The sequence below is a fragment of the Hirundo rustica genome, chromosome 10 (genome assembly GCF_015227805.2).
Source record: "Hirundo rustica isolate bHirRus1 chromosome 10, bHirRus1.pri.v3, whole genome shotgun sequence".
Classification (NCBI taxonomy): domain Eukaryota; kingdom Metazoa; phylum Chordata; class Aves; order Passeriformes; family Hirundinidae; genus Hirundo; species Hirundo rustica.
Window position 1 is genome coordinate 24,909,221 of NC_053459.1, and position 15,559 is coordinate 24,924,779.

At 52.9% G+C, this 15,559-nt stretch overlaps 1 protein-coding gene across 2 annotated transcripts in view; it reads right to left on the reverse strand.

Annotated features, from left to right (window-relative positions):
- GMPS (guanine monophosphate synthase) overlaps positions 1-14,909 on the reverse strand; it is a 29,455-nt gene extending 14,546 nt beyond the window's left edge. The window contains exons 1-8 of one of the 2 annotated variants that reach the window (XM_058421960.1): positions 14,798-14,909; positions 9,138-9,319; positions 6,000-6,114; positions 4,619-4,716; positions 3,597-3,700; positions 2,772-2,965; positions 1,587-1,607; positions 1,442-1,523 (exon numbers count right to left, since the gene is read on the reverse strand). In XM_058421960.1, coding sequence (XP_058277943.1) covers positions 1,442-1,523; positions 1,587-1,607; positions 2,772-2,965; positions 3,597-3,700; positions 4,619-4,716; positions 6,000-6,114; positions 9,138-9,319; positions 14,798-14,824 — 823 coding nt within the window. In that variant the 5' untranslated portion in view covers positions 14,825-14,909. Of the gene's footprint in view, positions 1-1,441; positions 1,608-2,771; positions 2,966-3,596; positions 3,701-4,618; positions 4,717-5,999; positions 6,115-9,137; positions 9,320-14,797 lie in introns of both variants that reach the window. The other variant, XM_040074335.2, reaches the window with a different exon arrangement.
- Between the last annotated feature and the right edge of the window lie 650 nt (positions 14,910-15,559).

Sequence of the window (15,559 nt, forward strand, 5' to 3'; positions counted from 1 at the left end):
GAGCCTCTCTGGCATCTTCTACCAGCACTGAACTCCGTGACCTGCAGAAGGAGCATCTGCAGCAAAGGGATTCCCTCAGTTTGTTCCTCTGGCCGCCTGCCAGAGCCCAGGTTTATTGCTCCATGGAGTAAAAGAACAAGACACGGGGTTTCCACTAAAAAAAAAAAAAATAAAACAAATGTAGAAAAACATGTTTAGAAGGAAGGTGAGGACACAGCAGCCCGGCATGCCCCGTGCCACACTGCCTGAGCAGAACACAGAAGCCCTGGACAAGGCAGATACTGCTCAGTAATCACAGAGCAGCTCGTGCTGCTGCCACAAACTCGGGCTTCTCCCACCTCCTCACACCTGAGGTACAAAAAAATCCCCCTGAGCCCTCCCACCAGCCACATCTGGGCACTTTCTGCTCTCTGTTAACTCCTTCACAGAATCCTAAAGGGTGGAAGAGACCTCCCAGATCACTGAGCCCAGCCTTTGACCAGCCAACACCTTGTTCTCACCAAGTCATTCCAAAGCCATTAAAATGCACCGCTATCAAAGCAAGAAAAAAATGCCTTGAAAGTCGTTTTGGCTACAGCAGCATTCAGTCACCCAAAGGAGCTGACAAAGAAAGAGACTCAGGGTAAGAAATGAATCCCGACGTGTTCATCAAGGCACTGGAGAACAGGGAAATTCAGTCAGTTCTGAACAGGGTCCCTCGGCAGAGAGGCGACCAAGTGTGATGGTTTAAGTTCATTACTGTGTGCAAACACCAGATGGGAGGGACTGCACAAGAGCGGGCTCCTGGGCAGCTGTTCTTGTGAGAGTTAAACCCACAAGAGAGCTGCTCTGCGTTGTCAGTGGGGAAATTCCGTGTCATGGAGACTTCTCTCTCCAAATGAACTGATGGAAGACACCTTATGGGCAGTAAACTGTGAAAATCACAGGGTTTGTCTCTTTATGTTGTCAGTGGGAGAGTGAACAGTTTGTAGGGAGAAGGGAGAAGTTTGAAGGTTTAATTTTGATTCTCACTTTCTTCTTTTGGTGTTTGCTAATAAATCTATCTTTACACCCTTTAAGTTTGAGCCTGCTTTGCTTTTCTCCTAATCCTCTCTCACAGCAGCAGAAAAAAAACACTACAAAATGGTGCATGGGCTGGGAATTGTGATTGGGAACGTGAAACCACCAGAGCAAGGCAGAGACCCACTGCTCTGCTGTGCCCCACCTGCAGAACTCACCCACACCTGAAGAGATGGGGCAGCTCTCTGCACACTCCCAGTAAATAAAGGCTAACATCTCAGGTTTAAAGCTTGTGAACGGGTTCAGGTGGCTCCACATCACCAACCTGGCCCCGGTACCAGAGCCTGGGAACTGCACATCAATGAAACCCGACCCTAAGGGCAGATTCTGGGAACACCCCAACTCAGCGAGGTGTGAGGAGCACTGAGCAGGAACGTGGTACCTTTCACCTGGATGCCCAGCTTCTTGAGGGCCTCCTCCACGGCCTGGCTCTCCCTCTTGCGCATGAAGCCGTTGTCGATGTGCACGGCGATGACCTGCTCGCGGTTCAGGGCGCGGTTCAGCAGCGCCGTGCACACCGTGGAGTCCACACCGCCGCTGAGCAGCACCTGCCAGGGACAGGGAACGCACACACGGCTCAGCTGGGCATGGGGAACACACACACAGCTCAGCTGGGCACAGGGAAACACACACACAGCTCAGCTGGGCACGGGGAAACACACACACAGCTCAGCTGGGCACGGGGAAGGGGTTAACACAGAGCCAGGAACTGCCAGGGACAGGGAACACACACACGGCTCAGCTGGGCACGGGGAAGGGGTTAACACAGAGCCAGCACCTGCCAGGGACAGGGAACACACACACAGCTCAGCTGGGCACGGGGAAGGGGTTAACACAGAGCCAGGAACTGCCAGGGACAGGGAACACACACACGGCTCAGCTGGGCACGGGGAAGGGGTTAACACAGAGCCAGCACCTGCCAGGGACAGGGAACACACACACAGCTCAGCTGGGCACAGGGAAACACACACACGGCTCAGCTGGGCATGGGGAACACACACACGGCTCAGGTGGGCACGGGGAAACACACACACGGCTCAGATGGGCACGGGGAAGGGGTTAACACAGAGCCAGCACCTGCCAGGGACAGGGAACACACACACGGCTCAGGTGGGCACGAGGAACACACACACGGCTCAGATGGGCACGGGGAAGGGGTTAACACAGAGCCAGCACCTGCCAGGGACAGGGAACACACACACGGCTCAGGTGGGCACGAGGAACACACACACAGCTCAGGTGGGCACAGGGAAGGGGTTAACACAGAGCCAGGAACTGCCAGGGACAGGGAACACACACACGGCTCAGGTGGGCATGGGGAAACACACACAGAGCTCAGGTGGTCATGGGGAAACACACACACGGCTCAGGTGGGCACGGGGAAACACACACACGGCTCAGCTGGGCACGGGGAAACACACACACGGCTCAGCTGGGCACAGGGAAGGGGTTAACACAGAGCCAACACCTGCCAGGGACAGGGAACACACACACACGGCTCAGCTGGGCACGGGGAAAAACACACACAGCTCAGGTGGGCACAGGGTTAACACAAGTCTCAACCCTGAGACTTGAAACGTCTTCAGGGGGCTGATCCCACTCCGGCCACGTGTGAGGACAGGACCCAAACCACGACAATTGCCCACCTCCCAAACCAGCCCCAGCTGTGCCAGGGGCTCTGCACGTCAGCCCCCAGCTGTGACTGAACTCACCAGCACCTTGGAGGAGCCCACTTTCTCTTTGATGTCCTGGATGCACTGGAGCTCTCTGTTCTCCACGGTGAAGGTGCCGCTGCAGCCCGCAATGTCGTACAGAAAATTCTTCAGGATCATCTTCCCGTTCACTGTGAGGCTCACCTCAGGGTGGAACTGCGCTCCATAGAGCTTTTTAGACTCGTTTGCTATGCCTGGCACACGTGACAGAACAACAATAAATACATAGATCAGCTGGAACTGAATGCATCCCCAAGCCAGGCAAGGGAATCAAAGCGGCTCTTTGGGATTTGGTAACTCCGGTGCCTTTCAAACCCCAGATCCTAAGGTCCCAAAATTCCCTGTGACAATCTCTGTGTGATGTTAAAGCCCTGCTCTCAGTCCCTACATTGCTCTTGCTCAGTTGAACATCCATTAATGTTCAATATTAAATACAATAACAAGTAAATAAAGCTTTAACAATTAAACAGTGCTTGACTTGTAGTGTTACAGTGCACAGCACAGTGCAGGTCTCCCCATCCCCTGCCTCAAGGGCACAGGACATTTTATTTCTGAGACAAACAACACATGCATGCTTTAAAATAATACAAACTATATAAATAATGTTAACTTTGACCACACTTCAATCAGGACCGTTCTTTTTAAAGTCTATTTCTTTATTATCACGACAGCTCGACATACAAACAGAAATTGCCAAAACCAATTCATTTATTTGGCAATTAAATTGCAAGAACTATTACTCTGTTCCCATCTGGTTCTAACCCATGCCTGCCATAATTCTTTACCAAATGTTACCAGAAGACAAATTGAGGATAAAACAAATACCTGCTATGATGTTCCCAGACTGTGCCACCACCTTGAATCCATCAGCTACCTTATCCACGCTATCTCCATGAGTGAGGAGCACGAGCTCTTCCTTCTGAAGGCCCCTAAACCAGGATTAAAAACCAGAATCAATTCAAGAAAGAACAAAGATTTCACTCCCTGCCTTTCCAAGAGATGCCCTGAGGGATTCCAACAAAGCACATCTCGGCACATTTGAAATGTCTGCAGGATTTCCCTCCCAGGAACAGCCATCTGCAGCTCTGAGACGCCTCCCTTGGAAGCTGCCTCCTCCAAGGGGGAATTCATCTTAATTCTGAAGGGTTTGTGGGTTTCTCCTCGTAAACAGCCCAGTACTGAAATCCCCTCTTGGACATGGGGAGCTATCTGGAGTCAATCAGGATACTGGGAGCATTGCTTTTTATTTCAACAGAGTGAACTTTTCTTGTTCAAAACTATGTGTTTTGGGGACAATTTGGGCACATCAGACAGTTCTGCAGGAGCCCCACAGAAGGAAGATAATAAAACTGGAGCACCAGGGAGAAGTAAACTGTCAGACTTTTTACAAGGACCTTGAAAGCCATCGACAAAATTATCAGGAAATCTAATTCTGGTTTATAAAACATCACACAGCAGTTTTAAAGGAAGGTAGAAGAGGAATGGGTTTGGATTTTCTGTGCCCTTTCCAAAACTGGATGGACATCAACAAATACAAGAGCAGTGCACTGCAGGAGACAAGAGCTTAACTCAAATATTCTCAAATCGTGGTGCACTTACAGTGTCCCAGTGAAGACCCAGAAATAAAGGGTTTATACAATATTCCCAGCAAATACACCTGCTTTTTTAGAGCCAGCTGCAAAGTTACCCTTAAGCATTTGTTTCCATGAGTGACCTGCTTGTTTGTGACCACACTTGCGAAAGTTTTATTAGAAATTATCAGCTGATTTTGCCTTTTTTTTTAAAAAACAACCTTCCTCTGATCCAGACACCTTTCCCTGCTGTGGTGACAGGAAATGTGTGTGCACCTGAAGAGTGAGCAGGTGTTGTCCAGGGTGATGCTGAACACTCCATCCTCCCGAACGCTCTTCTTGTGCACCGTCCCTCCAAACACCTTGTTCATCATCTGCAGAGCAGAAGGATTGAGGCACCAGAGGATGAGAAAGCTCCCCACGACCTGCAGCACTCCATCCCTCACCACACTCCTGCTGTTTCCCAAAGGTGTAAGAATTCCCCTCGGAATTAATCCTTGCCCTGCTCATTCCCCAGCGCCACACAGAGGGAGCAGAACCCCACAGGCAGAGATTTGCAAAACAAGGAATATTGCACAGCTCCTTCCCTAAAAAGGGCTGCTCTGCAAACCAGCTGCCTACCTCAGGCCACGTCTAAACCCTGAATTTATTCCCTTGGGTTCATTTTGTGAGTAAACCTGGAAAAAGCAAGCTGCACGAGCAGAAGCCGTGCACCTAAAGCAGCCCTCGTCTCCCTGGAAGTTTGTTCAGCTCAGCTGGGATCTACCAGACCCCTGCAGGATCACAGTGACTCCAAAGGGAGGTAAGGGTTATTTCCTTCTTTGTGAGGGAGTGTTAAGCACTCTTAAGAACCATGCTAGAAGCAGCCCATGCCTGAGGCACTGCCCCACCTGCTGCCAGGAGAGGTGCCCTGCTCAGTGCCAGCTGGGCAGAATTAACGAGTGACTGACAGGTCACATCTCCTCTGACAAAAACAGCCAGCGTGGAACTCCATCCACAGCACTGCAGCCAAGAAACACCACTTATATAACTGATCCCAGACTGGTTTGGGTTGGAAAGGACCTCAAATCCCACTCAGTGCCACCCCTGCCATGGCAGGGACACCTTCTCCTCTGACAAAAACAGCCAGTGTGGAACTCCATCCGCAGCACTGCAGCAAAGAAACATCATTTATATAAATGATCCCAAAATGGTTTGGGTTGGAAGGGACCTCAAATCCCACCCCGTGCCACTCCTGCCATGGCAGGGACACCTCCCACTGTCCCAGGGGCTCCAAACCCCAGTGTCCAACCTGGCCTTGGGCACTGCCAGGGATCCAGGGGCAGCCACAGCTGCTCTGGGCACCCTGTGCCAGGGCCTCAACACCCTCACAGGGAAGAACTTCTCCCTAATCTCTAATCCAAATCTGCCCTCCCTCAGTTTAAGGCGGTGACAGGACAAGGCAGAGCCAGGAGAGGAGCACAGAGCAAGCTGGGTTCATCAGCTGAACGCTCCCATGGCCCTGCCTGTGCTGAAAGCAGCTCCTCCAGCACTGCCCCTCCAGTTCCCACAGAAATGAGCCCCAGAAGGTGGCTGTGGACAAGCAGGTCTGCTGGCTGGACCGGCTCCTGGAGATGTGTCCCAAGGCCAAGGACCCTGTGCCTTCTCCCAACAGCACCTGCATCCCATAGCAGATCCCGAGCACCGGTTTTCCTATGGTGAATATGGCCGGGTCGAACCACGGGGCATCCTCTGCGTACACAGAGTTTGGTCCTCCAGATATGATGATGGCTCTGCAGACAGGACACAGAGAAATCATTAACGGAAACACACTGCTCACTTTGAAATCTATTTACTTTAAGCATTGGCACTGTGTCACACTGCTCTCAGAGCTGATACTTTCTAACAGACATTTTAACACAGAAATCACCGACACCTGGCTGGATTTTTGCTGTCAAACCCAGCAGGTTTTCAGGGAGGGATTGCCCCAGTTTAAACAAAATCAGATATAAACCATCATAAAAAGTGCCTGTATTTTAAATTCTTCACAGCCAGCCATCAGCTACAAGAGAAGCAGGATGGCTGGGACAAATTAGAGTATTAGCACCAAGATATATCTTTTTATATATATATATATATACACACACATACACAATTTATGAAGTCTGTGACATCTGGAGGAGACCTGCAGTCAAAAAATCCACTCCCTAACTCCTAAACCTGCTGAAAAAACCCCTCCCTTCATCCATTCTGGTTATGCAGAGATGGCATTAGCAGCACGTGGAGAATTACAAGCGCAATACACGCGATCGCGTAGGGTTTGGAGTTAATACTTCACGCTATAAAGGAAAACTAAACCATCTCAAAGGGGGAGGGAGAGCTTTTGCAAACCATAATGATTTACAAGACCGTGAACTGCAGAAGCACCAGTTGGGCAACACTTCTGGCCTCACCCCGGGACAGAGCAGGGCTGTGCCAGACCTTGGACTCAGAACTGTTTGTCTCAGAGAGAACATCAAACTCGTTCCCAGCCAGAAACGCAAAACCAAACGAGACAGAAGTTGCATAAATGGGATTAAATGTATCTAGTAACTCTCCCCCAGCATTAGCTCCCTGCAAGTGCTGACAGAACAAGAGTTTTTCTGGTTCTGAGCAGCAGGAACAGGCACTGTGCTGCCCACAGCTCTGCAGCACCGACAGAGACCACCCTGCAGCACCAAGCCCTGCACCAGGGTCCCCTGCAGCCCAGCAGGCGGGAGCTGGAGGAGGCAGCATTTGTTTCCCTGCCTGCTGGGACCTCCAGGCCAGCTCTGGAAGGGTGTAGAGCCTTACGCTGAACCGTCCTGAGAGCTCCTCCGTGCTGCTCTTGCACAGGCACTTCTGGTCAGCCTGAACTGCTCTGAGGAGCCTGAACTCCCTCCACGGCTGCTGCTGCCCCCAATAACTCCACACACACAAGCATTTTCCCCAGTGCCAGGCGCACAGGGCATGGTTTAATATTAATTAGACTCACAGAACAGGCCCCTGGAGCTCTGGCAGCCCTGGGGCAGTGCCCATTCCCTGGAGAGGCTGAGCAGAGGCCAGCACCCTCTGGGGAAGAACCTTTCCCTGATCTCCAGCCCAAACCTCCCCTGACGCTGCTCCAGCTGCTCCCTTGGGTTCTAGGGAGGAACTGAACGAATACAGCCGCACCTATAGACTGAACATTCTTATGAGAAGTGAAAATAGTTAAACACTGTTCTAGTCAAAAAAGAGAGCCTTAAAAACCTGGGTTTTTTCCAATGCCAATTGAAATTTGACACAACAGAGAGAGGTTTGCAATGTGCCCGAGTATTAAAGTACAAAAATGAGCTGAGGCTGAGAGAAGGACTTGCATCTTCTCAGCCGTGAAGTCAGAACCAGCAGAGGATGCAGACTTTGCAAGCTCTCCTGCACGCTTGTCTGTGTTGGTATGAATATCCCTTCCTCAGGTTTACCCTAAACCCCTCCCCAACAGCCTGACCCAGCTCTGGAAAGCCCCTTTGCACTGCCTTACAGGCGCCTCAGGAGGCACATTAAAACACCCAGGGTAAATGGTACCCCGAGGTCAGGACTCCTGCCAGAGCTCAGCACCAGAGTCCATTCTCAATCCAGAGCCAGGGTCTTGTGGGAAATGCTCGTGTTCGTGTCACATTTAGGTGACACTTGTCACTAGAGTGTTCTGAACGTCGAGGAGCCGGCTTTTTAAACACAACATGGAAATATGATTTAGCAAAATCCCATCTGCTGCCCATCTCAAACCTCAGCTCAGCCCCAGGTGCAGCTCCTCACCCATTCCATGCACGAGCATGGGAACCTGACTGTTCCCAGGACACGGAATATGCACCAAACCCTGCAGGAAAGCCACCAGCGCAGTTTCACAGCTGTGGATCCGTTGTGTTTGCTGACTGACCGACGCTGGGGACACAAAGAGGCTTTGTGGACAGGCACAGTTACTGACCAGCCTGGGCGACCCAAAACCACCGCCCCAGCCTCGAGGAGTGACTGGGATGGGGAGGCTCTGCCACACTGCAAAGAGCAATGACAGGTCCTACAGGCCTAATCCAAATCCTCTCAAGAACTTTTAACTGTTCTGAAGTTCCTCCCACCGCAAAGCTGCATCGACACATAAACTATTTACTGCTTCACCAATTATCACTGACTGGAAAAATGCACTTCTGCAGCACTGTCCTATCTGTTACAGAGCACAGCCAAAATCCCATGTGCACCGTGTTTCTGGATTTGTACCAAACTGACATGAAAGTACAAATCTTTGGCAATTTGTAGACTTCAGGGTATTTATTCTCCACACACAGAAGAGATGTATATCCCTAAAAAGCCTACCAAAAGATGAAAAATTTATGTGCAAAGCACTTAGTAATTGTGAGACTTTTCTTTGCTTCAAACAATGAGTGGGTTTTTTTGTTTGCTGCTTCCCAGAAACATGTGGCAGGATACCTTCAGCATCCAAGTCAGTTAAGTTTAAATTTAAAAAAAAAAGTAAAAAAAAAAAGAAATTTTTAGAAGCCCACAAAAAATTCAACAGGTAAAACAGCAAAACCATCTACATTTTGGCAGGTATTTAAAACGCAGCCTCTTGAATGGTACCTCGGAAGAGAAATGGTCGAAACAACATTAAGAAACAAACGCACAAAAAGGCAGCGAGAGACAAAGGTACAGCACGGATGTCTGCCCAAGCGTGCCCAGCTCAGCTCAGACCGAACCGCTGGCAGGGCCGGCACTGGGGGCACTGCCCAGGAGGGAGGCAGGCGGGGAGGGAGCAGGCTGCAGGACGTACCGGAATCCCTGCTCGCGGATGGCGAAGGCCGGCGTCTCCAGCGGGAAGATCTCGGACTGCACGAAGAGCTCGCGCACGCGGCGGTCGATCACCTTGCCGTACTGCGCGCCCGCGTCCAGGATCACCACGGCGCCCTCGTAGTGGTGCTGCCCATCCTTGAGCTCTGCCCCGGCGTTCTCGGGCTGTCAACGGCACCCACGGCAGAGAGCCCGCGGATCAGTGACACCCACGGCAGAGAGCCCACAGAGTCACTGACACCCACGTTAGAGAGCCCACGGATCAGTGACACCCACGGCAGTGAGCCCACAGATCAGTGACACCCACGGATCAGTGACACCCACGGAGTCATCGACACCCACAGCAGAGAGCCCACGGATCAGTGACACCCACGGAGTCATCGACACCCACAGCAGAGAGCCCACGGAGTCACTGACACCCACGGATCAGTGACACCCACGGAGTCAGTGACACCCACGGCAGAGAGCCCACGGAGTCAGTGACACCCACATCAGCGATCCCACGGAGTCACCAGCACCCACAGCAGCGATCCCATGGAGTCACTGCCACCCACATCAGCGATCCCACGGAGTCACTGCCACCCACAGCAGCGATCCCATGGAGTCACTGCCACCCACAGCAGCGATCCCATGGAGTCACTGCCACCCACAGCAGCGATCCCATGGAGTCACTGCCACCCACAGCAGCGATCCCATGGAGTCACTGCCACCCACAGCAGCGATCCCATGGAGTCACTGCCACCCACAGCAGCGATCCCATGGAGTCACTGACACCCACATCAGCGATCCCATGGAGTCACTGCCACCCACAGCAGCGATCCCATGGAGTCACTGCCACCCACATCAGCGATCCCATGGAGTCACCGCCACCCACAGCAGCGATCCCATGGAGTCACTGCCACCCACAGCAGCGATCCCATGGAGTCACCGCCACCCACAGCAGCGATCCCATGGAGTCACCGCCACCCACAGCAGCGATCCCATGGAGTCACTGCCACCCACAGCAGCGATCCCATGGAGTCACCATCACCCACATCAGCGATCCCATGGAGTCACTGACACCCACAGCAGCGATCCCATGGAGTCACTGACACCCACAGCAGCGATCCCATGGAGTCACCGCCACCCACATCAGCGATCCCATGGAGTCACTGCCACCCACAGCAGCGATCCCATGGAGTCAGTGACACCCACAGCAGCGATCCCATGGAGTCACTGCCACCCACAGCAGCGATCCCATGGAGTCACCGCCACCCACAGCAGCGATCCCATGGAGTCGCCAAGACACGAGGCTGGAAAACGCCTCCGTGAGTGGTCGCAGCCCAGGTGTCCACCCAAGCCACCACCGTGGTCACCACTGACCCGTGCCCTCAAGTGTTGCCCCTGCACATTTTCAGAACCCTGTCAGGGATGGTGACTCCACCACAGCCCCCTCTGATGCTCTCCAAACCTTCCCGTCAGGAAATTCTGCCTCTAAACCTCCTCTGGCTTTACACTGACAGCCCACTGACTAAGCCACATCTCTTTAACAACTAACATGTGCCAGGCTTTGCTAATTAGCTATGCTAATTTATGGTAAAAATGATAAAGACCAGCCAAGAAATTACAAAATGAACAAAACGATCTTGAAGATTATAAGGACCAGTTGAGGCACTGGCAAGATAAAGGCGCTGGACACCAGCACAGAAGAGCCACCCCAAGCAGACACACCATCCCCCAAAACAAACAGGGCACAAATTAGGGAAGAAAAATGCTAATGAGCTAATGAAGGCAGAGCTTTCCACAAGCAGGAGCTCATATGCCCTGATCACCATCTGCAGCCTCTCCATCTTTTTCCATTTTTCCAGTTCCACGTGAACCCCAGCACAGCCCATGAGAACTGAGAGCCTCAGCCTCCTTCTCAGGCAAAGCAGCACAAAATGAAACAAAAAATGTTTTTCCCCCTGTGATGCTGCCTCATATGCTGAACTTCACTTGACATTACCTCCTGGAGAGAATAAAAAAGGGGAAATTGAGAACAAATGTCGCTGCTAAATTATTAAAAAAAAAAAACCACCCAACACATTTTGAGGGCAGCATTTGAGCAGACTGCACATCAGAACAAAGCACTGGTTCCCTCCGAGCCCCTCACACCCGAACTGCTTGGCCAAGTTTGGCTAAATCTGAAAGAGTGCTAAAAAACACGAGGCCAAGTTTCTTCTCTAAAAAACATGGTGAGAAGAGGCAGCTATTCCATGGAAGTGTCCTTATCAGAGCATCTCCAAGGAAGAATCAACAGCCATGCTTTAACACCAAAAACTTGCTGCCTAAAGAATTTACTTCTCCTAAGGAGTTCTTCCCCTAACTTAAAGCTTCCCGTTTCCCTGGCAAAGGACAAACTGGGAAGGGTTTTACTTTGGCAAACGCTGCCTCCAAACATCTTGGAGCTCCATTTCAGGTTTTAGTGGTGGCAGATTGGAGTTGTTCTGCTCAGTTTGGATCAGGCAGCAGAACCTCCGACCCAGGTCTCGCCTGTGTTCCCATCACTGCTGCTCAAACTGGGGCAGGAATTCCACCTGGGGCAGGAATTCACCCCAGACTGGCCACAGGTGATTCTGGAGAGCATCACCCTGCTGGGACACAACCTCCCAACAAACACACTGGCAACGGCCAAAGCTCACACCAGCTGGAAGAGATTTTATCTTAATTAAAGGACACAAGTGGGAGATAAAAAAACCAGTGCTAAATCCCCCAAAAGCCTAAATCCAGGTTAAAATCAGGTATTTAATTTTTGTCCTTCAGCTGGCAGCCAAGCTGCCCGATGGGGAGCTGTTAATGACTTTTAGTGCTGGTTTACACAACAAAAAGTGCACATGCTGGAAGAGAGCAGACTCCAGCAGCAGAGACCCCTTCACACCCCCAGAGAGGCAGAGTCACCAGGACTGCCCTCCCTCCCAGGGCATGGGAGGAAATCACTTTTAGAGTGATTCTGGGCATTTTCACCCAGCAATTTCTAAATTAGCAGCTCTTGAGAGACAGAACAACATCCTCATTCTTTCCCGAGCCCATCCTGGGGAAATCACTATTCCTTGCAGCGCTACTTTTTTATTTCAAGCCTTTAATTCCTTCAGAGCAGTAGGATGTGTCATTTAGGGACAGGGCTCTGCAGCCCTCTCATGAAAAAAGACTAAACACAAGTTCTTGTTGGTGTCAGCTCAGCTGGACTGATAGCCCAGCCTCTACATCTGTAGATAATAAATAAATCTGGTTTTCTGCTCTAGCCGGGATGTTTTGGGCAGGTGGGTGTGGTTAATGGCATCAGCAAGAGCTGTGGGGAGACAGGAGTGTGAAAACAGAAAGAGCCCAAAGTTACATCAGGAGCAGCTCGGGAAGCAGGGTTAAAGCAGCACACGTAGGTCTGTGTCCTGAACACGCACCTCCCTCAGACCCCAGCAGAAGCAGGGCAGCAATTCACGCTCCTCTGGACTAAGCAGACAAGTAGAACTGTAAGGGGTTCAGGACTAAGAGTGCCCAGCATACACCACCGTAAATCACGGGCAAAAAGAGGAAGGGAAAAAAGGCAGAAAAGTCATCACAGGATCTGGCTTTACTTAATGAAAGGCACAGCTCCAAGGCTAGGGGGTTTTAAACCCAAATTTACCACGGGGAACCTCATCTGATGAAATCCAAAAGGGAACAGATGCTGCTCCTGCGCAGCCAGCAGGGCAGCTGAGCTCTGTACACCACGGGCGTGCCAGCAGAGAGATTACCAGGACACCAGACAGCCCAGCTCCTGCAGGGATGGACAGGGCTTATGGAGCCAGCACCTCCTCCTGCTGGGGACAGCCTCTGAGGAAAGCTCTTCCTCCCCTCACTACAGCTAGAACTAGAGCTCCTTGTCTTCTGGTCTGTTCGCACAAAAATCTGCAGAACTCGCTGGTCTTGAGACCTCCTATGGAAGCTGCTCTGACACCTGTCCCAGGCAGTGCGGGCACTGGGGCCAAGGCACCACGCTGCTGTCCCCCGAGCAGGACTGAAAAACAGGACTGAAAACTTGTGCACACAGAGAGAAGCAAGCCTCTACTCAGCTAATCCAAATCACAAGCCACCCTGAACACCACGGACCCTAGGCAGGGCACCAAGGTGCCACCTGAGCCGTGTGGTCACCCAGCTGTGCTGCCACGCTGAGGTCAGCCCCACCCCACCACAGCAACACCGGAGGGCAAAAACCTTCCATCACCGCTGCTCTTCTGGTGCCAAAACCAAATAATTCCCAATTCCCTAGTGAGCTGAGGTAGGAGATCTGGAACCAGGCTTGGGCTGCCAGCCAAGGACACCACAAATCCTGTTCCTCACATCCCTGCCTAGTGTCTTAAACTGAGTGTGCAAGCTCCTAACAGCCCACTTACACAGAATCAGGGGATTTTTCAGCATTTCGCACACCCACATGCTCGCAGGTTGGTCATTAATACAATTTATAAACCGCATTTCCGTACAGACCAGTCCCATCCTGGAGCACTGGGAAGTAGCAGCAGCTCCTCTGCCCGAGCCCTCAGCCCTGAGCTTTCACCCACACTGGTTAGCTAGGAGAAACCTAAACCAGGAGCCTTGATCTTGCACTTTCAAGCCAGCACAGGTTTTACAAGAGTTTAACTGTTTCCCTGTGGTATTAAAATTAAGCAGGTCTAAGAAGGCTCACCCATATTTCGAAGTATAACAGGGGAGCAGCTCCCTCAAACCCAGGCCATCCCCAAGACAGACACAGGAGCCCCCCAGATCATTGTGTCAGGCAAACTCTACCAGGCAGGAGTGTCACACAGGTGTCCCTGGGCTGCGGGGACCCGGTGCCTGCAGAAACTGCGCTCACCGGTGCAGGAGCTCCACATCCCACCGCCAGCACTGCCGGGGACAACTGCAGCCCCCGAGGGCAGGAAAGGAGGCTGCGAGCACGGCCGGGGAAAAACGTGCCAGAAAACTTATACACGGGGACGAACCGGGCACTCAGAAACACCCCCGGAGGCACAGCTTCTTGTAAACTAGATAAAGAGCCGAGAACACGGGAGGAGAGGAGCAGCCCCAGCCGGGAGAGGAGGGTGTGAAGGCAGCCAAGGGAAAGCATGTCACCAAACTTCCACAGGGACCAAGTGAGCACTCAAAAACCGGGCACTGAAACCACCCCCAGAGTCACGGCTTTTTTCGCAAACTAGATAAAGAAACCCGAACAAGTCTTTCCTCCTGCTACAGCAGCAGCTCGAGGCAGCTCGCAGGGCTCGCTGAGAAGTTATCGCTATCAGACAGAGCCGTGAGTTGCCAGTCGCACGAGTCGCTCCGTGCCCCGATGTCCCAGCCCCGGACACGCTGCAGGGAGCACGGGGCGATGCGGGGGCAGCCAGGGCCGGGGGCTCTGCCCGTGCCGCCAACGAACCGAGCCCCCCGGAGCGGGGACACGGCCGCCGAACAGCCCCGCTCGGGGAATTCACCAGGTAATTAATGAATTAGCGGCCAGCGCTGCGGCTGAGGCTGCGGCGCGGGCGGCCCCCGCTCTCCCCGCTGAGCCGTTCCCCTCCCGGGCCGCGGGGCCCCGCCATGTGCCCGGGCGGGCGGCACCGGGCCGGGCCGGAGCGGAGCGGGCCGCAGCCCCGGCCCCGCGGCCGCAGCACTGACCTTGGTGTCCCCGTTGCACAGGGCCATGGGGGCGGCGGGCAGCGCGAAGAAAGGGCCGCGAGGAGCCGCGGCCGATGAGCTAATGCCGCCCGCGGGAGGAGGAGCCCGCACGGCCGCTCCGGCGGAAGGGGAGGAGCGGCGGGGTCAGGGGCGGGACGGGGATGCGGGGACACGGCCGGTGAGCACCGGCACCCCGGAGGGGTTTGGCTCTGTTAGCAGGGTGGAAGCAGTCGGAGCTCTGCAGCGAGTGGGGTTTTGTGCGTCAGCATCCTACGGTGTCGTGAGATCACTGGCTGGTTCGGGTCGGGAGGGACTTAAAGCCCATCCCGGCCCACCCCCTGCCATCGGCCAGGCTGCTCCAAGCCCCGTCCAGCCTGGCCTTGGACGCTGAACCGGCTGTGCCTGCTCGGGGAATTCCCCAGCGGACACCGGAGAACGTGAACTGCGTCCGCCGAGCTCTCCTGGAGCGGTCCCGGGGCGGTCTGGGGGCCTTTCCCCGAACGTCAGTCCAAATGCAGGGAATGAAGGAAGGGCTGAATGAAGGAATTCTGGCTGAGATGAAATCACACATCAGCGCCTGCTTCTGCTGTCAGATTCCAAATAGTCCTGAGGCTGATAGAAACGTACAGGTTTTGTTCAAAATCGGGGTTTCTGCTCTGTTTTTTTTGTTTGTTTGTTTGGTTGGTTTTTTTGGCACGTGTCATTCTTTTACAGGTCTGTTTACATTGGCATTCGAGCAGGGTCATCTCAGAGCACATGGCA